Source organism: Caloenas nicobarica, chromosome Z, assembly GCF_036013445.1.
Source record: "Caloenas nicobarica isolate bCalNic1 chromosome Z, bCalNic1.hap1, whole genome shotgun sequence".
Taxonomy (NCBI): domain Eukaryota; kingdom Metazoa; phylum Chordata; class Aves; order Columbiformes; family Columbidae; genus Caloenas; species Caloenas nicobarica.
In genome coordinates, this window is record NC_088284.1 from 54,632,157 (window position 1) to 54,658,769 (window position 26,613).

General features: G+C 39.0%; 1 protein-coding gene across 1 annotated transcript in view; it reads right to left on the minus strand.

The window, feature by feature from the left end:
* FRMD3 (FERM domain containing 3) overlaps positions 1-26,613 on the minus strand; it is a 149,376-nt gene that overhangs the window by 47,754 nt on the left and 75,009 nt on the right. Inside the window, exons 3-6 of the mRNA XM_065656152.1 lie at positions 23,529-23,571; positions 12,458-12,536; positions 2,045-2,142; positions 700-823 (exon numbers count right to left, since the gene is read on the minus strand). Of these exons, the coding sequence (XP_065512224.1) occupies positions 700-823; positions 2,045-2,142; positions 12,458-12,536; positions 23,529-23,571 (344 nt within the window). The remainder of the gene's footprint in view (positions 1-699; positions 824-2,044; positions 2,143-12,457; positions 12,537-23,528; positions 23,572-26,613) is intronic.

The following is a 26,613-nucleotide window of genomic DNA, read 5'->3' on the forward strand; positions in this document are numbered from 1 at the left end:
AATTACTGTGCATGTCATTCAGTGACAATCCTGAAGAGGGTACAGTTGCACAACACACTGCTATTTCTCTCCTGAAACACCATACTCAGTGACACATTCAACTTTGAAACCAAAAGATTGACTACCTATCTTTCTCCATTCCCATTTGTCACACTATCAAAAGTTTAGAACAGAAAAAAGAGCATGCAGAATTCTGAATCTTGCCTCCCTAGTCTTCCAAATAAATTATTTAAATACATCTCTGGGCTATTCACCACTACGTTAACAACCTACTGATAAAATAACTTAATTACAGTTTCACTCAGGCCAGTATCTATCAAGAATTTTATAACTGCACTACCTACAGAAATTTCACAACAAAAGACATAAGTGTGATCCTTAAATGAAAGGTGTTATTCTACTAATCGACCGGAACAGCACTCATGATGTGAGCTGTTCCCACTGACCAGACATACAGTTCAAGTAAATGCAGCCTAAATTATCAGCACACATGCAGGAATCGGCTGTTAACAAGGGTTAACAGGAAAAGAAAACCCACTGAACTGAAACCACATTTTCAAACACAGCATACTAGACAGTCTATTGGTAGAGCATCTATTGTAATCCAAGGAACAAGCCCTCCTAATTTAACATAACAATATTTGGAAAAAATAGAAGTATTTATTTGCTGCCTCTTTTCCAAAGAGCATTCTAAATTACCTGAATTCATTTTTATGCATTTCAGCCATTTTCTTCTCAAGCTTTTGTGACTGCTTGGGAAAAATACTAAAGTCGCTGATGTAATTCTCTGGGTGTTCATCAGGATCGTAATCACCAAGCTCAGCTAAACAGATACAAAATACAAAACAAAACAGGAAAATTCAATTGCAACATTAATTAATAAGGAAAAAAGTCAGTAAATACAGTGTAGTTCAAGATACTCCATGACTAGTAAGAATCCAGCGTCTCTCAATAAATGATACTTTGACAGTTAACTGAAACAAGAAAATCCTTAAAGCTGCCACTTCCATCAATGAGTTTCAAGTGAAGTTCACTGTTTACTACCCGCGGTCATAATTAGCAATCTTATACTATTTTCTGTGGCAGAAACATACTCTGTAAAACAGAGGCATAGGTAACGTTCTCCCTTTCAGTATCTGTCATTCTGGTGCCAGACAGAACTAAAGCAATGCATTCCAGATTCTCCTTTTTTTTTTACAGCAATTTCTCCTTGCTGATATGGACTGGTTTAATTATGTTCTAGCAGACAAACACAGGCTGTAACATTAAGGTGGCCCACAGTATTTGACTCCCCTTCTAAAAAATATATCACTTAGGTACCCAAACATGGCATTTGGTGTTTTGATTTTTCTAAATAAGCCTCTTGTAGTAAGGCCTACGCCCAATCTTGATTTGGATATATTGCCTTATAATGCAGTAAGAGCTTCATTCACGTTAATGCAGAATGAAGGAGACTTCCACACATATGACATCCCTAATCAGATATCTAGCTAACTATTAATATTTCTCTGTGTGCAATTCAAGACATACATCTGAATTTGGCGCAAAGGAAATGTTAAGGAGAGAAGGGGGGGGATTGCAAAGAAGAAAAAAAAAAAAAAAAAGCAGCCTTTCTCCTTGAATTATGTCTACTATTTTTGACAGAAATTCCATCGTCACGCAGGTCTTCTCTACCTTAAGAACAGTCACTGAATGACACTTTTTCCTGCTTACTTCAAATGGAATAGGCTGCATGTACTTTCAGGACTCAGAACTGAATTTTGCTCTGTTTATAACTGGAATCTAACATTGATGTCATACTTTTTCAGTTAAATGCTAAGACAACCCATTGCTTTTAAATTTTTTTTAAGTTGCAGTTTGGTTTTAGTTGGCTAAATGGCTGAATTATTAAAATACTTTACAGTATTTATCAATGGAGGAAAACAGTACAACTGAAAAAAAATACGTTATTGATAGCTGTATTCCCACAACAATTTTGAGTTTCTCTTTATACTGAACACACCTATGAGTTAAGTATTTAAAAATGCCTGCTGCTTGTACTCACCTTGGACAATACAGGCACCCAAGTAGGCAGCATCAGAAAAAGAACACAGCAAACGGCCATGGAAAATGTCTCTTTTGATTTGTAGATATAAGAGGTATCTGAAAGACAATTTAAAAAATTAGGAAATGATGTGGCATTTTTTTGTAACACATTTAACATATCTGTGTGAAACCAATGTGCAACTATTCTGGATCCTTCTTTTCCTATTTTAAATGGCAAGAAAAAGAGGTGAAGTGCAACCACAGGAAAAACTAGATGTAAGACAAGAGATTTTTCTCAATAACAATGAAATAATGACAGCAGGAGTAATAAAAACCTACTAAGAGACAGCAGGGAGAGCACTTCATCTAAAATGTACAGCTGTTGAGATGCTCATTAGTGACATGAAATAAATTACAGCAATGTGAGTTTGCTTGAGTACAGCCCCTCTCATTAAATACAGGTTTACACAAGAAAAACTCTCTGTCACTGTAGACAAAATACCACATTCACCACAGTGGAGAGCATTTCTTTCCTTTTCCTTTTGTAATCTCTGAAGAATCCTAGATGAATTGTGGAGGCAGGAGCACCTCTCTCCTCCAGAACTGGGGAGAAGAAAATAAAAGGCTCCTTCTACTTGCCCTCTGCTTCCTACCACAGAACAGCACTGCTTCCAACAGCAAGAAGAGACGTGTGGCCTTGAGGCCATCGCTTTGTCTTTTGCTTTCTCTCTCGGGGGAGCAACCTCCCAGAAATGGACCAACTCACAGACCAGAGACTCACTCGCAGCCCCTTCCCCAGCCACTCAGCTGGTTACAGCAGTGCCATTCAGCAGCTTCACCCACCCTGCAAAAACAAATTATTTAAGCATTGCTTCAGCCAGATAAATTCAACTGTCTAGAGGGTACTATCAATCAGACTCAGTGGCTTCTGCAGACCTTAGGACATTCATTGATGCTGCCAGTCCTCTCCAACCTTGAGCTACAGAGTTGTGAATCAAAATGTGCTTTATGAATAACACTGATGTCAGACATATTTTGCCCAAGTTACTTGGCTCTGTGTGTACCAGGAGCTCCTGTACCAAGCAGCTTATCTGAAGCTCACAGTGAGTCCTAGATTGGAGCAAGACTGGAAGCACTGTTTGAAGGGCAAGGGAAATTTTCCTCCTTTCCTTGGCTTGCTACTAAATGCTACATAAATACAAGACACTTATCACTGAGAAAAGCGATTTGTTCTCATTTTGAATCCCTTCAATCCACCATGGTATCAATAAAGTTTCTACAGGAACCTTGCCCTTTATTTTGTAAACCTCTTTTTTCCTGTAATCAGTGTCCAGTAATGGCTCACTAATTCACTCCCATAATTTGGTACTGCTACAGTACAGGTAGCTCCCAGAGGAGAACTGCAGCAGGGCGAACTAAAGGCCTCGGTGAGATGCACTAAAAATTCTTAATCTGCAATGACAGCTTACTGGAAAAGGTTCAGTATATTGATGTAGATACCACACATAACTTGGTCAAACAAGCTGTTATCATCCTAAAACTTAAGGTAAGTCTTGGCAGGGTGAAAAATTTGGGTTGTGGTTCTCCAAAGTGATCATTAGCTTGAAGCCAAACTGAGTCCACCTTTAAGAAGTGCCAAAACAAACCCACCTATAAAAGGGCATCCCAAGATTTCACAGCGTGGTGGGTTAACTGTGCTGTAAGGTCAACAGATCTCCAGTGACACTGCACATAGGTGGTTTCTCAGTTTGAAAATTATTATAATGAGATACAAAAGTAAACAGGCTTCTGGAAAAGCGTATTAACCCACTGTTCCTGACCTATATTTGCAGACATGAGGCTGAGATGAGAACTAAGCATCTGAAGTTTCAGAACCATGCCAGGTCCGACTCTCCAGCTGTGCAGATGGAAGTAAATGCCAGGAAATGTTACTTTTCTATGAATATTTTGGTGTTTACAAGAAGAAAAAACAGTTTTGCAGGAAATCCTTTCCCATTTAACGGGATTAAGCAGCAATGCTGCCCACCTTGACCACGTATTACAAGCCATTATCTTCAGAGCCCAGGGAGAATGGAAAATCTGCAAGAATTGACCCAAAACACCTATTCAAGAGTTAGGCAGCCTCTCTCTTCCTCTCTCTCAAATGCTATGCAATAAATCACAAGTCAGACTCCTGAAATGAGATGGCACTCACCCCAATATATGGTTATTTTATGAGAATAAACCTGAAAACACAAACGCGACTCAGTAGAATTCAACTCCCTTTTTTTTTTAATACAGGGGGACAGCCATAAAGACAACAGTTTGTGATGGGTCACTAAGATACTACACCAGCACTTCGGATCAAAGATAACAGCAACATTGACAGAAGCACCTCGGAATGAGGGTAAGAACTCATTTATATGCATTCCACTAAAATTCTATATAGATGAACATGGGAGTCTGGGTGGAAGTCTGCATACTTGTGGCATTTCTAAGCAGCTAGTCTGTTGCAGGCCAGGATCAAAGATCCTCACTGTCACTATTAAATGTCTGTACCCATAACAGTCTCAGTTATCTGAGTTAATCTTAAACAAGAAATGCATCGTTTTATTTTCCCCAGCAACAAATCAAACAGAAATAAATATAGGTTTTATACTAGTTTCTTGTTTAAGCCTCTCTGCAATGTGAAACTACCAAAATTTGTCAAAATAACCACCAAAGTTAGCTTCATTACAATAAAAAATAATATATACTCTTTCAATCTAAATTGTCAATATATTAATTTTTGTCAATTACATGAAGCAAATAAAGATGTATTATCCATTCCCTTCAGCTAAACCACTGGCTCTGCAAGTTGTTCAGAATAAAAAACCCCTCAGAATTAAAAAATTGCAGAAAATTTCCATTACATTTTTTCCATAACTTCGGTATAACACATTTTTCTTTATCTTGTCTTCCTAACATACCCAGAAATAGATCCTTTCTGTAACAATTTGGAAAACACAAACACATATTCAATTTTTGCTGAGAGGTATGTTAACAGAAAATAAATAAGAGCAAGCCAAGGATATACAATCAAAACATCACATAAGATATAATTTTAGGGAAAAGAACATTTGTGCCTCAGAGCTAATTTCTTCCCAGTGATCATCTTGGGATGACAGAGCTGAACACAAGCCATCATGTAGGCTAGCTTCTGTCACAAATGTGGACCATAGATGCTATTCGTCTGTCTTTGCTTCAAAATATATAATTCTTAGCACTTGCTAGTCTGAGGAAGCAGCTCTGGTTTTCCACTCTTATATGAAAGCAGGTTTGTTGTTGCAATGTTTCTTTGACTGTTTGGGGGACAGGGGAGTGTCTCTTAAATTGTTCATATACGTTTCTATTACCCTAACAATTTTTAAAATAAAAACACTGAAGTTTATTTTTTCTGTCACTAAGGTTCTGCACTACTAAGTTGCTGCATGAATTTGATCATTCAAATCCTTAATGAAATGATTCAAAATTGCACTTGCACAGGAAACATCTCCAAGACAGAAGGCAACAGTCAAGAGGGGAAAAGAGGCACAGAGCACAGTTCACAGTGGAGACTGGAAAAATTGTTGGCTAGGACACAAGGGGAGCAATTGCACTTATAAGCAGGGCAGAGGAATATCCATGCAGGGCAGAATCAGAGAGTTTGATTGTGTTTTTCAGAGACCACTCATACAGCAAGCTGCATGGGATACTGTTCATCTTTAAAGAAAGAAGGGCAGTTTGGAACAAGACTAACACATTAAGGAGTTCTTTCAAAATGAAGTAGATATATGCACTTTGGACTGAAATCCAATGTTGCAAGCTTTGTCAAAGGCTGGCTCAACCTCAGACACTTCCTATAATCCTAATAAAGTAATTTATGTCCCAGGTCAACAAAGATCTATGAATGTGTGTACCTGACTCCTGACTTCAGTAAGATTTATGCAAGTAGTTAAAATTGCCTACACTTACAGAAATAACTTGCAAAATCACATCTGATTTTGCTGCTTCTTGTGTCCTTCCACTGCAGCTGTTTTTTCCCAGCCCTGCCACAACTTTATAGCCTGATTTACAGCTCTAGGTATTCAGGCTTACCAGCAAGTTGGTAAATGTATGCTTCAGCACTTACACTTACAAATGCCTATCACTAGAATAACCTCATTTCCATCTATTATCTGTTTGCAATACAGATGACTCAATTCCAGGTTGGCCAAGGCCTTCCCACAACTGCAGATGAAGGGTCAGCAATATCTATTCTTCTGTTAAGCAGGCTTCATGACCCCTAGACATCATGTTGCTAACTGCTTAACAGTCAATTTACTTCTATTTTAAGATGTTCAATGAGGCAAGAAAGCTTTCCCACAGCCAAACTTTTTGGTTTGTCCACGTAGTGTTTTTTGCTTGTGTTCAAGCCACTTCACACATTTTATTCCAGTAAAAAGTGTCTCTCCCAGTGCTGTCACAACCTTTCCAGATGACAGACACGGTCACCTCAAGGATCCAGCAATGTTCAAAACTTGTTATCTCAGCATGTTGTATGACTTTGGCTGCACTACTCTTTACCATGCTGCTGTGCACACTCAGGTGAAGAGGGCAAATGAATGTGTCTACAATATTCTTGGATCGGGTGCCTTCCTCCCCCAGCAAAATTTATGAGCTCTTTGTGTATATTATTCTGGACACTAACTTTGCATTTGGTCTTCGACAGCAGATATCATCAAGCACACTGCAGGAGCACTAGCTTCCTGCCAAAGTCCATGAAACTTGCCTGAACAGTAACAACTACGTACTAGTATGTAATACCACAACTAGGAGAACATCTTTTCTATGCTTTACAGTGCCACCTAGAAAAGCAGACTAACAGAAAAAAATAATTATATTCTCTAAAAATATATTGCTTGTCTACTTACTAATATTTGAGTAGTATTTTGATATCTTACGAATTAAAGAAAATTCATCACTCTGTTAGCTACCGATAAAACAGAGTTGACAGATAGATCTTGGAATCATCACAGACAGGTCCCTGAAATAATCAACTCAGGGTGCAGTAGCAGCCAAAAAAATGCCAATAAAACACTGGGCATCATCAGGATATATTGTGAACAAGACTGAGGGGCATTTTGCCACTATTTAAAGCCTTGGTGTAATCACATCTCAAATGTTTTGCCTAGCTCTAGCCCCTGCATCCTAAGTAGGACATAGCTGAGCTTGATACAGCTAAAATGAGCTTGAACAGCTAAAATGAGTGATAGAGCCTCCCTTACAAGGAAAGACAGTGACTGAGAGACAATAAAAGTGAGTCTTATGAAATCTTGAGGAGAGTTCCCTTACCAATGATTCTCATTCATTTTTAAGACCTATGGTATTCAATTTGATAGTGAGTCCAATACTATTAAAACTATAAATTCACTTGCCAGCTGTCCTCGAGAAAGCCAGAACAGACAAGCGGACTTGCAGAGGCAAAAAAACATAGCTACCATTGCAGATCTCAAGAAAAGCAGGACAGGTTGCCCAGAGAGGCAGAGGTATTCCTCCATGATGCACAGAACAGGGTTCAGCAGCACAGGCCCACCCATAATGGTTCACTCATGGAAGGATGATCGTATTGCAAGACTTGTCAACTTGCAAAGAAATGGTTTGATACTCTGGCATCAACAACCAGCTGGACCACTATCAGCCTCAACTGGCCACTCATTTCTGAAGGGAAAAGCCAGCACAAGACAATATCAAGTACAGCTGTTTGAGACAGGACTAGTCAAGCATTGCACACACACACAGCTCTATTATTCTTCCTCGCCCAAGCTAGCTCACTCAGGGCTCTCAAATTTGCCATGTTTACATACCCCAAGTCTTTGTCATTTTAAATGACTTCCAGTTAAACAATCATTTATCTGCTTTTCTTGTATTAAAGTACTCATTACACTCTTTTATGACAGCCTAGTGATTGAAAAACTACTTCCTGGATTAGGAAATATGGATTAAGAAAAAAGGGTATGATGAAAGCTAGTTGAAATAATCCATCTTTGGTTAATTCTCCTAGCTACTCACCCATGCTCTGTTTTTTTCTACAATAATCATGGATTACTGCTGATACAGTATTATCTGTGGCATTTTAGATCATTCCTTTGGGACCTCAAATGATTTTATACTCTCTCATTTTAATTATACATATACAGCATAATGTAGGGATTTGGAGATAAGAAGGCATGAGGCCTTGGACTGCTTTATTACATAAGAAAGAACAAACACTGATTTATTTATTACCTAAACACAAACACTGAAAAAAAATAACAGCATAAACATCTGCGCCCAAGTGTGACCCGTCTTTGGATCCATTTGTTCACACTCCCTTGACTGTTTCTACTCTGTTCACATGCGGCATCTCGGGCTTTCCCAGTTGTGTAACTTCCCAGGGCTCTTACCTGTGATCAAAGAATAGTGAAAAGAGGCACAGACCAAAAATATCTGTGCTTTCCAGAGAGTGTAGTGGGATGCTGTGTGTACTGCGGATTGAAAGGCCTCTGCAGTTAAAACTTCCTGCCTGGTAGTTTATATCTTTGCATGCCATGCCAGCAGAATATCCTTTGTTCTGCATGTGGTTACACACACATAGCTAAAGAAAATCCCCTCTTGCTACCAAGCCTATCATGCTCTCTGGAAAAACAACTGCAACACACCATAAGCATTAGGAAAAAAATCAAATGGGGCGAAAAGGAAATTAGCATACTGAAAATGTATGTATTAAAGGTCTTTACCCCAATCATGTGTAGTGTCAGCCAGAAAACAGGCTGCAGACCATAGGGTGATTTAACAAGAAAAGAAACCGAAATTATGTTTCACAGGTATGCATGGTATTGAACAAGGGAGATGTGAGGACCTGCTTGTCATGTTGCTATTGCCTAGTTAAAAGCTAGGAACGCTCAGTGAAGTCAGTGAAGCCGAACTACTTCCTTCTGATTTCATGTCACCTAAAAGCACTAGACAATCAGATCTAGAAAGCTACAGGTGTACCATTCGGAAGAGCCTGATGTCCTTCACATACTACACATGAAGCAGAAGTCAAACCCTCAGAGGTGGCCACAGCATAGAGAAACATCACCCTTTTCTACAGTTGATGACCTCTCTCTGTTGAAAAGATTACACCAGCTGTTCAGAAATCCATATTCACTGCTTGTGTAGCAATCTGCTGAGCCTCCAATGCACCTGAAATAAATTCAGAGGCCAAATCATTTAGCAAAACAAATTAAGCCCTTGCCACTTTCCCATCACAATTTTTTAAAAAGGCAGTGGAAAAACTGCCCGATTAGTTTAACAATTAGAAAGAAAAAATGTGTCTTTAGTCTTTCTCAAATACGTTCCAAACATGTATGGCCTCACTGCCCGCTGAGGAAGCAGTACTTCCAAAAATAAGGACATATCTAAATCTGCGTTGACACAAGTTAAGGAGATGAATTAAGCAGGCTAAGTATTCAAGTGCATTAAAGTGTGGACTTTGTTGACAAATCAGGTTTCACGCTGTCTGTTATTACAGAAACAAGGGAGCTGACGGCAACAACCCCCATGGTCCTGCTGACTCTAGAGAAAACAGTGATCAATGACCACAAAGACCCACCCCTTCTGCAGTGAGAGACAGAAATTTTGTCCAGAGTCCACAGAATTCCTTATTTAGCAATAATATCTTGAAGTGCCTTAACATCCAGAGGCAGGCACTGATTTTACTTCAAAAGCACAGCTGTGGAAGCAATCGTTAATTAAAACGAGGAAAGATGAAAGCAAACGGCTGGAATGGTATGATGTGACTGACGATATTCACAGGCATCCTCAGCAGTGGAACGAAATGCAGTGACAGGCAAATGCATGGCTTGATCCTTTGCCCAAGGCACTCTTGGCCTCCGAACACGCGATGTGCACACATTTTCAGGCTCTTAAAGGTTGGGGTTTTTTTTCTATAGTATCATAGGCAGAGAGATGACTTCAGCTAGGTCATTCTCCATCTTAATTTCCTGAAAGTAGTTGCACCTGTAAAAACCACATACTAACTCAAGGATTACAGTTCATCCCAGCCTACCAAAGGTAGGATAGAAATGAAGCAGCAGTAATCTGAGGTAACAAATAATCAGGGTTTTTCCTGCAAGTGATGTCTAAATCCTGAACAGTATTTCTTTGTTAAACTATTTTCACAGAAATCAAACCATTTACCCCATACACACAGAGCTTTGTGTACTGAATAGATTATTTTTATTTTTATTTTACATCAGATATTGCCACGGAAGAGCAGAAAAACTAGCCTTTTTAAAATCTGTACATCTCTTAGATGTCTCTAAGGTACTTCATTAAAGATTTATTCCTATAAAGCTTTTACAAAGACTGCATCGACAATAATCCACATAAGGGATTTAGACAGGGTTAATTAATATTCTGAACCAAAGATAAGTATAACAATGTGACAGGATGAGTCTTACTGTATCTTAAATTCATTATCTAAGTGGAGACTACAGACATTCGTCAGATTTCTACCCAGTTGAAGAAGCAAGAGAGTGACAGGCTTTGTTAGGCATGGAGAGTAGCAGAAATGCAAAGTGCTAGTACTCTGATTCAGCTGACTGTATAAATAGCTATGAAGTACAGATGGCTTTTGAGTCAAAGGGTGACAATATTATTAATTTATTTTCAAATCATCTTAAGCACACTAGGCAACAAATGTGATTGTCCCGTGAATAGAGCAGAGAAAAAAAAAATCTACCAAAAAGCCAACTAGTTATCAAGGTTTCATGACTGTTCTCTGTCAAATACTAATGGACCTTTTCCACTGCAATTCAAGAAAAAAATTTAATTCAGGCCAATTTAGAGTCCCACATTGAATCTGACCCTCTGCGTTAGACAATGAAGCAAATTCTCAGAGGTGAGTTACATGATTACACTTCATTTGCTCATTTCAGGCACATTTCCTATACTTTGTTATTGTGTGAGAGATGTGGGCAGGGAAAAAGCAAAGCTTCCCAAGCAGCAACAGTGGGAAAACAGAAGGCTGATCAGATATAAAAGGTGTCAGGTGGACATATGAAAAGAGAAACTATTTTTCCTTTTAAAGTCTTAATAGTATTAGTTTTAGTGAAGACTATAAAACATTTTTCATACAGCAGCTTGACTTTAAAAATTAATTTGAAATGTTCCAGCAAAGCCTAAAACATACTGACAGCACAATACACTTCAGTGAACTAATTCCAGGCACTTTGCACTTCAGTAAAATTTCTCCTGGGAGGATATCCAAGTAGTTAAAAGAAAAAGAAGACCTTGAATAAGGAAGGTCTATATGAAGTTTATACTCGAGCTCATGAAAAGTAACACATTCAATCAAAGACAAACATGAACAAATAATGAAAATCCCTTGACTTCCTGCTTCACAACCTGTTCACTCAGCTAAACAATTTCAGTACATCACCCAAGATAAACAGCTATAATACGAACTGCATGTTCCAGCTGCTCTATACAAAGTATAAACTTATCATTCAGCAGAATGCAAGCTGTTCCTGAAACTTTCAGTATGAGAGCAGGGATAATGAGATCACTCCCATTCACAGAGTGACTTGTGAGCATAAGAATTTGCAGGGCTTGGGGAAACCATCAATGGGGCAACAAGGGCCCAGGCGCTCCATGCTTCTGCAACATGCAGCGATTAGTCAGAGCTGTGAGCTGCTGACTAACAACACAGTACAGCATACATACAGTCCTGCACAGCTGGTGCAGAGGTCAAAAGAGCTGTTACTTTCCTACAATTTTTCCCCCATGTTGAAAAATACCCAGAGTATTCACAATGGCAAGTAGGAAGGACAAAGCATAAGCAGCAAAATTTTGATGTTAGCAACAAGACTTCTTAACCTACAGAGCAGCTGTACTTTAAAAATATAAATATATTGCACCTTTACATCAGTTTGCTAAAGGTCTATCAGTACTTTAAGACTACTATCTTGTTTGTGGTCCTGAAGACACATACACACAAGAGAAAAGTCAGTGATTGCTATTCGTGTTCCTGTTTACAGAGTTAGGGCCGTTACTGAATCAAACTTCACAGATTATTTCACACACACAAAAAAATAAAAACTAAGACACACAAGGACCTTACTCAAGATGACAATCCTTGCCAGAGAAGAGCTAGGATAATCCTTGCCCAGTCATTTGACCATTGCTTCTCTTTCTGAAAGTTCTTCTACAACATCACTGCTTCTCTGTATGTTATAGAAAAGTCCCCTCAAACTGCTTTTAAAAATCCATAGGTATCACAGTAAATAAAAAAGCTATCAGTAGTCCAAATGTCTGTCTATTCTAGTATTTTAGCATAAATAGTGAAAGCCGTACCCTACAGAACAAACTGTCTTATTTTGAACTTGTTAATGATGCACATTAAATGCACAGACAAACAAACAAAAAATACCTGGTGAGCTCCTCTTTAATCTTCAAGGGTTCGTGTGGGTAGAATTTCACTCTAAAGCACATGGTATATGGTGGGTGAGCTGAAATATTATAAAGAAAAAGTATGAGAACAGTAGCAAACAAACATTTCCTCAGCCACCCTGAGGGAGTGATCTCCAAGAGTCTTACAAAGTAGCCTATGCAAGGGTTAGCTCCAAGGCATCAGGCAGCAATTCAAACAAAACCAATAAATATTGTATATATATATATATATAAAAAGAGAACAGAACATATGACAAAGAAGGCCAAAGCATGTGCAAAATATAGCTAATATAGGGACACAGGCAAATCAATTTATAAATTGTTTTGCACCTCACAAGACTTAATGCTTGATCCAAGAACTACAACACATTTGGGAAGCTGATAAACAGGAAGTAATTTTATCTTGTCACAATGAGATACAAAGTTGTAATGTATATTTGTTATTCCTGATTATGATAATGCCTAGATTACAAAGCGGAAGAAAACATTAATTAAATTTGGTTAATGAAGCTAGAGACAACAGAACTGTTTCTGGTTTTGCTATTTAAGAAGACTACATTACCTACACCTGAGCGATGGAAACAGTATCAGAGGGAAGGGAAGGTGCGGGAAGGGAAAGATTTCAATCTTCAATCAGCATCTCTCTGTTTTACATTACTGAACACAGCTTTATATCCCACTGCTGTAACTTTGACAGCATTCAAGATATCTAATCGTAGGCCAGTGATCTTTCAATGATTACAGGATGGACAGAAACCAAATCAAATACTATCATTCTAAACAGAGGCATCTTGTGATAACCATGTTAGGATAAAAGATGTGTGAAAACCAAGTAGAAGGCTTAAAAATATCACATAAGGCACAATACGCAGGTAGGCAGAGCCCTCAGAGCTATCTGTCATCAGGTAATGTTCATGTGTTAAATTTCAGTTTGAAGTGAGAAGGAAAATAGCCACATGTTCAAAATGGAAATGTTGTGGGGAAAAAACCCACCTACATTACATAGGCCACAGTAACTGGCAGGCCTGCTGGTAACACTGAGAGAGGAAAGGGCAAAGAAAATTACAGGAGAAATGGAGGAAGAGAACAGATGAAAAAGAGAATTACATTTTAGTTATTGTAATCTATAACGGTAATCACTAAGCTACCACAACATTTTACTGTACCATCTCCTCAAGATTACTAGCTGACTGGCTTGTACAAAGTGCATGTGGAAATTAGTTCAATAATCATGATACGCTTCAAACTACTTTGCATTGTTTACCTGTATGCTGCAGTATTCCAGAAACACATCTTTGGGTATCACTTAGCTTGTAAATGTGATGTACAAAAGCAACAGGAGATAAAAATGTGTTACATCTCTTGTTATGGTTGGTATCTTTTGAAGGATTAAACTGCTTTCGAAGATGAAATCTCTTCCCCTTTCAAGACCTCATGTTGCACTTCTTTTAAGTACAGTCAGCCTCAACAAAAACTGATTTCACTTTTTTACTTGTTTATAATAACTAGTCATTTAAGACACAAGGAGAAATGTCAGAAGAGATTGGGACAGAGAGATGAAAAATACAGAAAAAAAGCAAGGAAACAATAACAAATAGAAACAAACAAGAGGAAATGGAGATAGAAAAACAAGCCTTAAGTGTTCTCTAGGGATGGTTTGAACATTCAAGCTAATAAAATCTGGACAGGACCTCTGAAAGCAAGAGAAACACACTGACTGCTTCCTGTGGGCTTCAGCATCTTGGATATGACCGCAGCATTGTCTTAGAGTGACTGGGAATAGGCTGCAAAACAGAGGACAGTCCTCCCAGTCCTGTAACGGCAAACTAGAAGATAAAGTGAATTCAATGTCCCAGAAAGGAAAACAGCCATCCAGAAATGCACTAAGGAGCCATGTTGTCTGGACAAAGCAAAGATAGCCTAAGTCATCTTAAATGGCTCTGTCTCTTCTCAATGGCCTTTTTAGACCTAAGCAAGGGAGAAAACCTTGCATTTTCAGAATCCAGTTCCACTTACAAACCTGATAGAAGAGCTGACCTGTATTAAATTAGCAAGAGCGCTCTCTCAGCAAACAAAAGGACTTTTAAATATTCTGGCAGATTTATGCTTGAAATAGGGATGCACAAAAAAGAACAGCTAATGCACGCCTTTGCAGGGCCATAGTTAGTACAAGTCTACTGCAAGACCCTAAAAATGCACTGAATTTTACCCAAATTTTGGATGTCAATGAAACAATCAAAACTTCGGCTGTGGTAAAAAGGAAAAAAAAAAAAAAAAAAAGAGTGTTGCAGTGGAAGAGTCACAGTCTGGCAGAACATGGTAATGACAGAAAAGCAATAGCTGCCCCACATGCAAAGAGTATAATAGCAAGGAAAGGATGGCAATACACTGCACTAAAAAATAGATCACATTCAGTTAATAGCAAAGGTTAAATAGGAAATGTTTCCCTTCTAGCAGAAAGACAGTACATGAGAAAAGTATACACAGCAGTATGCACAGAATATGCAGGAGATTTGGCAAGGCAATTGGAAGCCTACTTTGCAAATCTTTTCCTGGACTCAATCTTCTGTAACAATATTCCTCCCTCAGCACTGCAGCAAACAACACAAAACTAGCTGCTGCAGCCTGCTGAACTGAAGTCCTTTCTCAGCAACACCTGCAACAATGGCACAATCCTGACAAGCAATTTGAAATGTTAAAAAGAATATGATCCCCATCATCTAGTTCATCTCTGGAGATGAGATAAGAAGGTACCCTGCAGTTGCAGAAGGAAACAGGATCCTCTTTTTCTGTTTGTCTTTTCCAGTTAGAAAACCAGTCACCAACAATGAACACTTGAAAGGGAAAGGAGGGAACCCCTAAATCAATCCACTTTCCTCTCCATCTTAATTTTGGAAAGGATCGTAAGCCTAATGTTCCTCCAAAAATGCATTTGGTGATATGTAAACATTTAGTAAGGCCTTTGTCTTACAGATTTTACAGCACTGGAGAAACACACATGAAAAATTCATATTCTCTCATTCACTATATCCTCGAAGTGGAGAGCAAGACAGGCAGTGAATTGTATCAGCTCAAGAGATGAGATTGTCAAGTCGGACAATTCCTCAACTCCTTGAATGCAAAATTACTTTCTACGACTTACAACATTAAAGTGGAAACATTACCAACAAACCTTCCCAAAACAGAACTCAATTTGCAGAAGAACATTTTTTCAACACAAGACTAGCCAGAATATAATCAGTTTTATAATAGGTGTAAGCCTTTTCTTTCAGAGTGGTCCTTTATCTGTCAGATAAGGAGCAGCTGGTATAGTGAAATGCCCAAGGTTTTGTCAGAACTTCTTACCATCATAAGCTTTGCTTTCTCACTAAAAAAGATTCACAATTCCAATAATTTCAAAGGACTTTAGCATGGAGAATAGTAGTAATTGCAAACTCCATTGCAACTGGGCTATTAATTTGCCAGTATATGTGCTAACAGCACATAAGAGATAAAGGCAAAAGAACAAGTAAAACCATTTAAATGATACTAAATGCTGAAACCAGTCATGATCTAGTGTCTCATGAAGGAAATACACACACAGCATGGAAGGTTTCCAGTCAACTGATTGTATGTTTGCAAGGTTTATTTCAGTTGCATTTAACTAAGACAAACTATCCAGTGTACATGAAATAGTAAGGATCTCCAAGCTAAAAGCCAGACCTCTAACACCCTGACCAGAACATGCACTATGGGACATGCACCCCTTGGCACATATACCAATGTGTAAGGGACTGAGTTTCATACACATTCATTTTTAAGTCCACTGAACCATTTGCCTTCAGTGTAGATGAAGAGCTTACAGGGAATGATAAGGCTAAGAAAAACTATACATTCGCATTGCCATTTTCTTCATAGAAGGAGAATCAGAAACAACAAGAAAAAAATTAATGTAAGAGAAATTGTTTTAAAAGCTGGTGAAAAACTTGAAATTTTAGAAGTGTGAACTAAAGAGAGAGAAGCATAAAAGAGTCTCAGCTGCCACTTTTGGGAAGCTTTCCTGTTTGTTTTTAACAACCTGATTTTCATTCAGCACAAATACTAGCTTCTGTAATGAGCTGTACTGGCAATGTCGTTCTTTTGATTAAACATGGAGTACAGATGGATACTGAAAGCCAAAAGCAGATGCTTAAATTATCTTCACAGCCCTGAGAAGGCAATATTGCAGAAAACTTCCCGCATCTCTCCTTGATGTTACATATTCTCTGAACTACACTACCCTACAACGATTAGTGGTCATTTGGTCATTTAAAAAAAAAAAAAAAAAAAAAAAAAAAAGAAGGAAAAAAACCCCACAGATTACACTCAAACCATCTTCATGTCCACTAATGCTGAAGAAGGATCTCTGGGGAACTCTAAGGCATATACTGTTATTTTGATATACCTCTTCCCTTACCAAATGAATCAGCTGTTTATGCATACCACTTGCTGAGCACATTTAAGACAGAACACTACTCAGTGTTTTTATTTTATGCATAGAAGATACCTGATCTATCAAGATCATAAACCCCAAATTGTGGGCTCTTCCTCACTGCACTCAATCAGTTACGGATTTTCATGAACAGTTACAATAATGCTTTAAAGCATCAATCTTCTTGAGGATCACAGGTGAAGAATATACAGCATTCAGATTAGTGCCTGAATAATCATACAAAACTGATTGTTTTCACTGTGCATGGATTTATGAACTTCACAGTTGATTAAACTCTTCATTAGGTTTGTACTGAGACATGAAAACTGATGACAAGTTGTTGAGATTTAAGAAAGTTTTGCACAACCAATCTCTGCATCTGACTTCTTGCTTCCCATGATTCATTCCACCTCCTTTTACACTTTATGACAGCATTAGAGATTAAGGAAATTAACTTAACAAATTCCAGTGGCCTGACAGAGGAGAACATCCTTTTTGCATTACTCTCTCAGATCTTCTGAGATGCAAGGCAGCAAGAAAAATATGTGACTTTTGAACTCCTGCACATCAGAGCAACAGAATTGATTCTGTTCTATTGTCATCAAGAACGAAACCCATATAGTTGGATATTTGCCTGGCACAAAGCAGGTTACATGATAGCTGCATACTTGTTATACAGAATAACCTTTAAAATTAATGAAAAAAGAGAGAGGGAAGGTGCATGGGAAAACTTACTTTACTTAAACATTTGTGCTGATGTGACCAGTATGATTTACAGTAAGACATTCGGAGACAGAAAATAATTTTTAAAAAAGTAAGATGGCCAAATGGAGAGGAACTTTACTGTTGGCATCTGGGAGAGAGTAACAGGGGCAGAAAAACATGTAAAAGAAGAGAAGAACCGGTTTTAAAGCATCTTTATGTAGAACCACAAAGATGTGGCTACCTTAGGCAACCTTTCAGAGAGCTTTTCAATACACTACCGGAAGCATTGTGTTCACAGCGACTGATCACTGGCCACCAACTGGCTTCAACCACTACAAACAAAATTGGTGTGGTTCAGAATATTTCTCAGAGACTAAAATTTCCCCTCTCAGGCAAAATTAGTGGTAAAAATGGCTGAGACACAGACCTAGGCTTTACATATTATGTTATGACAGAAACATTTCAGTGAAAATGGAAAATGCAAATGTAGATGCTAAGACAAAAAAGAAACCATGCCTTCACTTTTCTCATGTTGCACAAGGACACATTTAAATATTCTTTCATATGTGACAAGACAAAACATAAAATATTTTGGAAGATTCCTTTTGCTATATCCTAGTATTGCTAAATAGGAACTTAAAGCAATCTTTGCCAAAGCTAAACAAATTAAAATGGTAGCACATCACAAATGAACCTATGCAGATTTCAGAGCTTCAAACATAAAACATTCTGTCCCACCGAATGAAACGTATAGCTGCCAAATTGTGATTTCTATACAACCTGACGATATAGAGGGATTCTGCCTGAATGACTAATGTACTACTGAGGCCTATGAAATATAGTATCTGCTGAAATTTTTCTTAGAACACTAATCCCAGTCATTCTTTTTCTGCTCTGAATATTTGTCAACACTGAGCTGCATGAACAAATACACCGAAAAACTTGGGGGAAAATGAAGCTTCCCACAAATGGTAGCTGAGATCAAGTACACAGTACTTTTCAAATTTTGCTGCATGTATGCAAGTGCTTAATAATCCTATGTAAATCTGAGCATTCAACTGAATTTAGAACATTTTGAATTATTACTGTTAGTACAACCTGCTCTTGCATGAGAGGAAATGCCAATCCATTCTTACAAAACTGTTTTCTGAATTCCTTAATGGCAAAGAAAGGAAACCTTTCTGATGAACGGGGTGGGTGCCCTGGTGACAGAAGATACAGAGAAGGCAGAATTACTGAATGCCTTCTTTGTCTCTGTCTACTCTGCCGGAGGCTGTCCTGAGGAGCCCCGTACCCCTGAGGCCCCAGAGGAAGGCAGGGCAATGGAGGAGTCTGCCTCAGTTGATGAGGACGGGGTTAGGGACCAGTTAAGCAATCTGGACATCCATAAATCCATGGGTCCAGATGGGATGCACCCGCGGGTGCTGAGGGAGCTGGCTGAAGTCATTGCTGGACCGCTCTCCATCATCTTTGCCAAGTCTTGGGAAACGGGAGAGGTGCCTGAGGACTGGAGGAAAGCAAATGTCACTCCGGTCTTCAAAAAGGGCAAGAAGGAGGACCCAGGCAACTATAGACCGGTCAGCCTCACCTCCATCCCTGGGAAAGTGATGGAACACCTTATCCTTGGTGCCATCTTAAGACATATCAAGGATAAGAGGGTCATCAGGGACAGTCAGCATGGCTTCACCAAGGGGAAGTCGTGTTTGACCAACCTCATAGCCTTTTATGAAGACGTAACAAGGTGGATTGACGATGGCAGAGCAGTGGATGTGGTCTACCTTGACTTCAGCAAAGCATTTGACACCGTCTCCCACAGCATCCTCACGGCAAAACTGAGGAAGTGTGGACTGGATGATCGGGTAGTGAGGTGGACTGCAAACTGGCTGAAGGAGAGAAGCCAGAGAGTTGTGATCAATGGGGCGGAGTCTGGTTGGAGGCCTGTATCTAGTGGAGTGCCTCAAGGGTCAGTTCTGGGACCAATACTGTTCAATATATTCATCAATGACTTGGATGAGGGAATTGAGTGTACCATCAGCAAGTTTGCTGATGACACCAAGCTGGGAGGAGTGGCTGACACGCCAGAAGGCTGTGCTGCCATCCAGCGAGATCTGGACAGGCTAGAGAGTTGGGCGGGGAAAAATTTAATGAAATATAACAAGGGGAAATGTAGAGTCTTGCATCTGGGCAGGAACAACCCCAGGTTCCAGTACAGGTTGGGGAATGACCTATTAGAGAGCAGTGTAGGGGAAAGAGACCTGGGGGTCCTGGTGGACAGCAGGATGACCATGAGCCAGCACTGTGCCCCTGTGGCCAAGAAGGCCAATGGCATCCTGGGGTGTATTAGAAGGGGGGTGGTTAGTAGGTCCAGAGAGGTTCTCCTTCCCCTCTACTCTGCCCTGGTGAGACCTCATCTGGAATATTGTGTCCAGTTCTGGGCCCCTCAGTTCAAGAAGGACAGGGAACTTCTGGAGAGAGTCCAGCGCAGGGCCACAAAGATGATTAAGGGAGTGGAGCATCTCCCTTATGAGGAAAGGCTGAGGGAGCTGGGTCTCTTTAGCTTGGAGAAGAGGAGACTGAGGGGTGACCTTATCAATGTTTATAAATATATAAAGGGTGGGTGTCACGAGGATGGAGCCAGGCTCTTCTTGGTGACAACCAACAGTAAGACAAGGGGTAATGGGTTCAAGCTGGAACACAAGAGGTTCCACTTAAATGTGAGAAGAAACTTCTTCTCAGTGAGGGTGACAGAACACTGGAACAGGCTGCCCAGGGGGGTTGTGGATTCTCCTTCTCTGGAGACATTCAAAACCCGCCTGGACGCCTTCCTGTGTAACCTCACCTAAGTTTTCCTGCTCTGGCAGGGGGATTGGACTAGATGATCTTTTGAGGTCCCTTCCAATCCCTAACATTCTGTGATTCTGTGATTCTGTGATTCTGTGAAACCTCAATTTAATACAGGCACTGTGAATAGCTTTATGCCACCATTTCTCCCAGAAGTCATATATACATAATGTATGTTCTATTAACCAGTCCCTTCATTGCTTCTGTTTTTACACTTTCCAACTGCTACTAATTTCAGTCCTCACTTGTGTCACCTGAGACTGTGATGCTTTGCAAATGAATGCCGGTAATTTCTTCTTCTGAGTCTAAATGCTTTCATAGTGAAATTAATATTTTTAGATAAAATACAAATTAAGCTTGTGTGCCTTTAGAAATTGTTTAGTGTTCTGCATTAATGTAGCATGTTTTTAGAAAAATAAATCAAGAGGTTCCTGATGTGAAATGCTTGCAAATATGTCCTTGAAACAACAGTGCGCAATATATATTTATGCACAATCTACAAGGATTCTACACATGTATATAATATATATGTATCTCCTTGTTTTGTTTCCTTAAAGGGTTATTGTAGCAACTAAAGTCCTTCATCTGTGACAAAAAATAAAGTAACATTAGTATTGAATTGAAGTTGCTCCTGAAAAACCAATCACATTGTTGATTCTTCTTGATACTTCTGTGTCCTAAATCTAAGGCTGATGTGGCAGACGCACCTGCCCCAATAAAGACGAAGGAACCATGGCTTCTAGCACAGCATCTGCTGGCTCTTTCGTGCACTTATTTTCATGTCTTTTGTGCCCCACCATGGCAGCTGTCACATAGGTACCTTGGTTGGATGCTGACCATCACACACCCAGCAGGGTACAGTGACTCCAGTCAAGTAAACTCCTTGGGCAGGGGAGCAAGAGAGGCAGGACCCCTCCGTCAACAGACAAGGTCCCCAGACAATGGGGCATCTCAGCCCAGAGAAGCTTCTGGACCATGACCATATATGACCACAGCTCAGATCCGACATGGCTATAAATGGGGCCACCACCAAAGACCCACTTTGAGTGGTCTTCTTGGAGCAGCAGGACTGCAATGCCATCTAAGGAGAATTCCCAGGACTGAGAGCCCTCACCATCTCCTTGGTGAGTATTTCTTCTGGATATTTCCTTGAGTGCTCCCTCAACCCCCTTCAGCGAGCAACAATTTCTTCTGGGTACCCTTGAGAGATTTTCCCCTTTGTGAGTGTGTGTGATTTGGAGCATCATTCTTGTGTGTCAACATGCAGTAATAAGAGCCCAACTGGTAAAACGAACTTGCAGTGCTGTGATAAATGTTATTATAGTGCTGACTGGTTTTTGGATTGTCCCTGTTCTTCATTGGTTTCTGTTGTTTGGTTTGGCATTGCCACAAAATAAAGCTTATTTGAGTTCATCCTTGCTTCAGTATTTGCACCTTCATGACAGCTGACACCAAAATACCTTTGTTAGTGTCTCAGTCTCTTTTGCTGTTGTTGTTGAGACCTTTTCACCGTGATAAATAACCTTATACTAACTGCATTTTATTTTGCTTTTTGTTTATGCATTCATTTTTCAGTCTTCAGAGTTTTGATCAGGATTCTACCCCAAAAGACACACATGTCCTCTATGAGACTATCACATCACTACATCTATGGAATTTATGGAGTAACTTCAATTAGATCCAAGCATCATCTATATGCAGATAGAGTTGTTTTGAATAAATCAAAACACTCTAAGTACATCTTTTGGCAGAGTTCCTGAATATGTTGCTATGCGAAATGCAACAAGAAGCATGAGAGCCTTACACTTTGTTGGGTGAAAGCAGTGATACAGATGCAGATTAGGGGATACTTTGAGGAAACTCTTCTACTTTTGATAACACAATGGAAGAAAGAAAGAGATAAAGATAATTTGTAATTAATAATGTCTCTCTTCATTCACTAGCATTGCAGAGGAGCAGAACTTAGTTTTAGCTTGATGTTCTTTAACTTATTTTATACCAGATAACACTCCAGCTACCTAAACACTAGATATGAACAGTTCACACTGAATATGCTAGGTGCATGTTTATATACACATGTACACAGATGTTGCAATACATAGTATTGCTTCATTAATGGAAGAATTTTATGAAGTATTCCATGTAGTCCAGTCAATACTCAAGATTAACAGTTTCTACAGTATCTTAAGCTCCATCACATTTTAAAACAAATGCGTTATCTCCCACAGAAAAGACATTTTGTACTTACGCTTAAAACAAAGCAACTGCGTACAAAGGGTATGTGAGTAAAATTCACGTTCATTTTGTAAACTAAGTAGATAGATAGACAACAGCTTTTATTAAACAAGACATAACTCCCAATGACCTAAATCAAGTCTCCAGAACTGCCAAACAAACACTCTCTTCCGCTGTCGTATATAAACTTCTGAGTACTAAAGCAGTTCTGTTTCCTGAAGAAGTCTTCGCAGTTGGTTCATTTCATAGGAAGGATGAGCCAGACCATAACATTCCAAAAACATAAATACATTCCTATTTTGAGGAGTCCTTTTGAAATAATGATTTAAATTTTCCCACTTGACTGTGGCAGGAGCTCACTACTGAATGCACAGCATTTGAGTTTGCTGGACTCTAACAATGATCTCAGACCAATGCTCTGCATTGTCAAGAAGCAGGGGGCAACAGAAAGGAAACAAACCAGAAAAACACAGAAGCAGATTGCCACACTTCGTATTTTATTGCCATCTCCTAGTGGCTGATTGCATCTGACTGAAAATGAGCCAGAACGTACAGGTCTTCCTTCCAGATTTGCCACCACACACACATCAGGTGGCCTTTGGCTCTAGCCTTAAGCAATAAGGGAAAGCTTCCGATGTGCAGAGCACCATGAGGCAGTGAAATAAGGGTAGCACGGAGTTTTTAGGAGTCCAAATCAAACACAAAGGGCCTATTTGCACCAAGAAACAAATGAAGTATAGTCTAAATTACTGCATGGAATCACAGGAAAACCTTCAGGCATTTCAAAAACAGCTTAAAAACATGAGCTCTCAATACTTACATTTCATTTGCTTGAAGATGGACTTGTTGGGCTCAAGCCAGTGCTGTAAAGGCAAAGTAGAGAGCAGAAGTTAATACATATCATAGCATTCAACAACATCATTGTAGACGTATCTGGTACTAAAAATAGGAAGTAAGATTTTTGTTTCACCGAGACATACACAAACTGGAAAAAGCACCTCCATACTGTTATAATACTGGAATTGCAATGTATATGCAGACTTGATGTTACCACTGCTTGTAAGATGTAGTTGAGACAAAAGTAAGACAAATATTTCAAAGATAAATTGAAAGGAGACAGGGTATATTGATTAGTTTGGAACAGACATTTCAGTCTTACACTTTCAGGCATTTTTTCCAGAAGAATGATCATATACGGTACGACAGACTATACAGAAACATCAACACTGTCTGTTCATTAATGCTGTCTTCTACAGTTCTTATAACTAAAGCATGTGTAAATACTGTATTCTCAGTCAGCACCCTCATAACACAAGCTACTGTTCTTTTCTAGCAAGAACTAAAAATCTGAAGGGAAAAAAGAGCATACTTTTCCATGAAATGTTACTCTACAGTCAGTCAATGAACAACAGCAATGCATGGATGCCCACTAGCTGGTGTACACCTTTCTAGGGAAAGACTGCAATGGCAGGAAAACTTTCATTTTTTTATTCTCCTCGAAAATAAACTCAGATGCCTCTGTGACAAAAAGCTAGGCTCACATTTTAGTTAAGAGCCTTAGCACATCTCCTGCTAAGACTAGCTAAACTGTTCAGGAGGATGTTTTGATTGATAAAAGAACATGCTGATATTCAAGTGCCACTTCTGACCACAACCAACATCATTTGTACTAGGATTTTTCCTGTAAGCAAAAAATCTCCACACTAAAATGAGATTTGTGCTGCAGAAGCAGCTGGTCAAAAAGCATAGTATTCAGCTTTAATAAGCATAACCAACACTGGAAGGCCCTGCACTCAGGGGGTTCCATTTTTAACTCTTTCCATTCTAGCTCTAAAACCCTACAGTCTTCTGCAAAAAGAAAATTTACAATTTTTTAAACCATATGTAATACTTACAATATCCTACATCAGCTAGTATTTTTCCTCATAACTTATAGTAGTTCTACTACAGAGAAAGGCCAGCAGAAGATATTTTGTAGGAATTGTTAACAGGTGACAGAAAATGATTATTTTCATGACGTCTCAAGAATTCATTCAAGATCAGGAGTAACTGTAAATTAGTGTTCTGGAACAGAACTTCTGACAAAACAACAACCTTGGAAAGAACATCTTCAAATATCTGCACGTTGTATGCTATGGCTGCTCAGAAACTCCTGCATATAGTTTACAGCAATACTGGAGACAAGCACTACTCTGTATTTCTGTTTGAAGCTCACTTATCACTGAGAGGCAGATATGGAACTCTGGTACCCAAAAACCCCAAACTTCAATCAACCATAACAACAAAAAACAACGCCACACCATTTCTTCACCTTTCTCCCTCTCCTGAGTGCCTCTCTTTTTTGGTGAAAAGAGGAAAGAAAGAGAACTGGGAAAGTAATGACTGTTTTGCCAACTTACCAGAAATATCTAGCTCATTTCTTGTTTTAGATCATGCAGATAAATTATTTACACATTTGGCTCTGAATAATGGGAGGTGACGGTTGTAGGCATTTTAAGAAATTTGATGCAGTCTGCAGTACTTTATAGATACATAATCCAGAATGAATTCACAGACAGGAAAGCAGTCAAGACACAAAGATATGCAGGTTTACTTTCCTTAACCTTTTCATGTGCGCACCCCACCGCCACCAGGATATTGGCAGTCCTTGCTGAAGAGTTAGACAGCAAAGACGAACTTAGACACTGAGCCATGCCGTACTGTTCCCAGGGAACAGACAGTTAAGAGGCATCTCACTATTTTCATCTAGCAGGATCACAACAAGGTTTGTTTGATATTTCTTTTTGAAAGGTCAGGCTGAAATATTAGCACAGACCAGGTCAGCATTTACAGCTGTCTGAAAAAGTCAACTACCTATTCTAACAAAAAGTCAGAGGTAAAAAAAGCCATTCTGCAAATATGAAACCCTGATAATTCACCATATGAATATAGAAAAAGGGGGAAATTCCTTGTGCAGTGCATCAAACCCCTGGGAACATAGATTTAGCCAACACGCCCAAAAGCAGATATGCTTCACTAAGACCTGACTTTCACGGGTTAAAAATGGATTGAAAAGACACTGAGCAATTAAGCAGTCTAGACTTTCACTTGGAGGTCAAGGACCTGACAGGCAGTTTTTATAAGCTCTGATTTCTGTGGTGACCTTCTGTTCATGGAAGATGGCAAACGTGTAGGCAATTCAGCTGAATCTTCCAGAAAATGCTGCAGTTACTTTATAATTTGTGGTGATTTTCAAAGACACAGCAATTAAGTGCTTAATGCTCTCTGTGTGTCAAGGGAAGATAAACACCTAGCCCTTTCTAGTATTTCTGAAAATAGCCACCTCTATATTTGTTTGCATATTTCAATTTGAGTTTTAGGAAAGATTTTCCTGAGTACTTCTCTTCCAGCCTTACAGCATTGACTATTAATAATTAATAACTATGCCTCATCTCTACTATACAGTATTCATGCTATATTTATTCCAAGATTAATTAGCTGTTATAGCTATGATCAGATTAAGGTTCCTATACATTCATCAAAGGGTTTCTGCCGGAATTTTCAATTTAAAAGCATGTGGCTTTGAAAAATGCTTTTTCCATGGTTTTTTGTTTTGGTTTGTTTTTTGGTGTGGGTTGTTTTTTTTTTTTTTACCATTTTTGCTGAAAAAGAAAAAAATCCTGAGATGAAAGGAAAAGATAACATTTTGAGTTGACTTGTCAGGCCAAATTGTAAAAGCATTTTAAATCTTCAACTGCAAAATAATTTTCATTACTACTGTATGCCAGGCTGCCTTGTGGGAACAGACCATAGATGTTTCCAGTTCCTTCTTGTAAGGCTAACACTCATAAGATAAATAAAACAGACAAAACAAATTCGACATAAACCTGGAACCAGAGACAAGAATTTTTAACTTTCATCCTTGC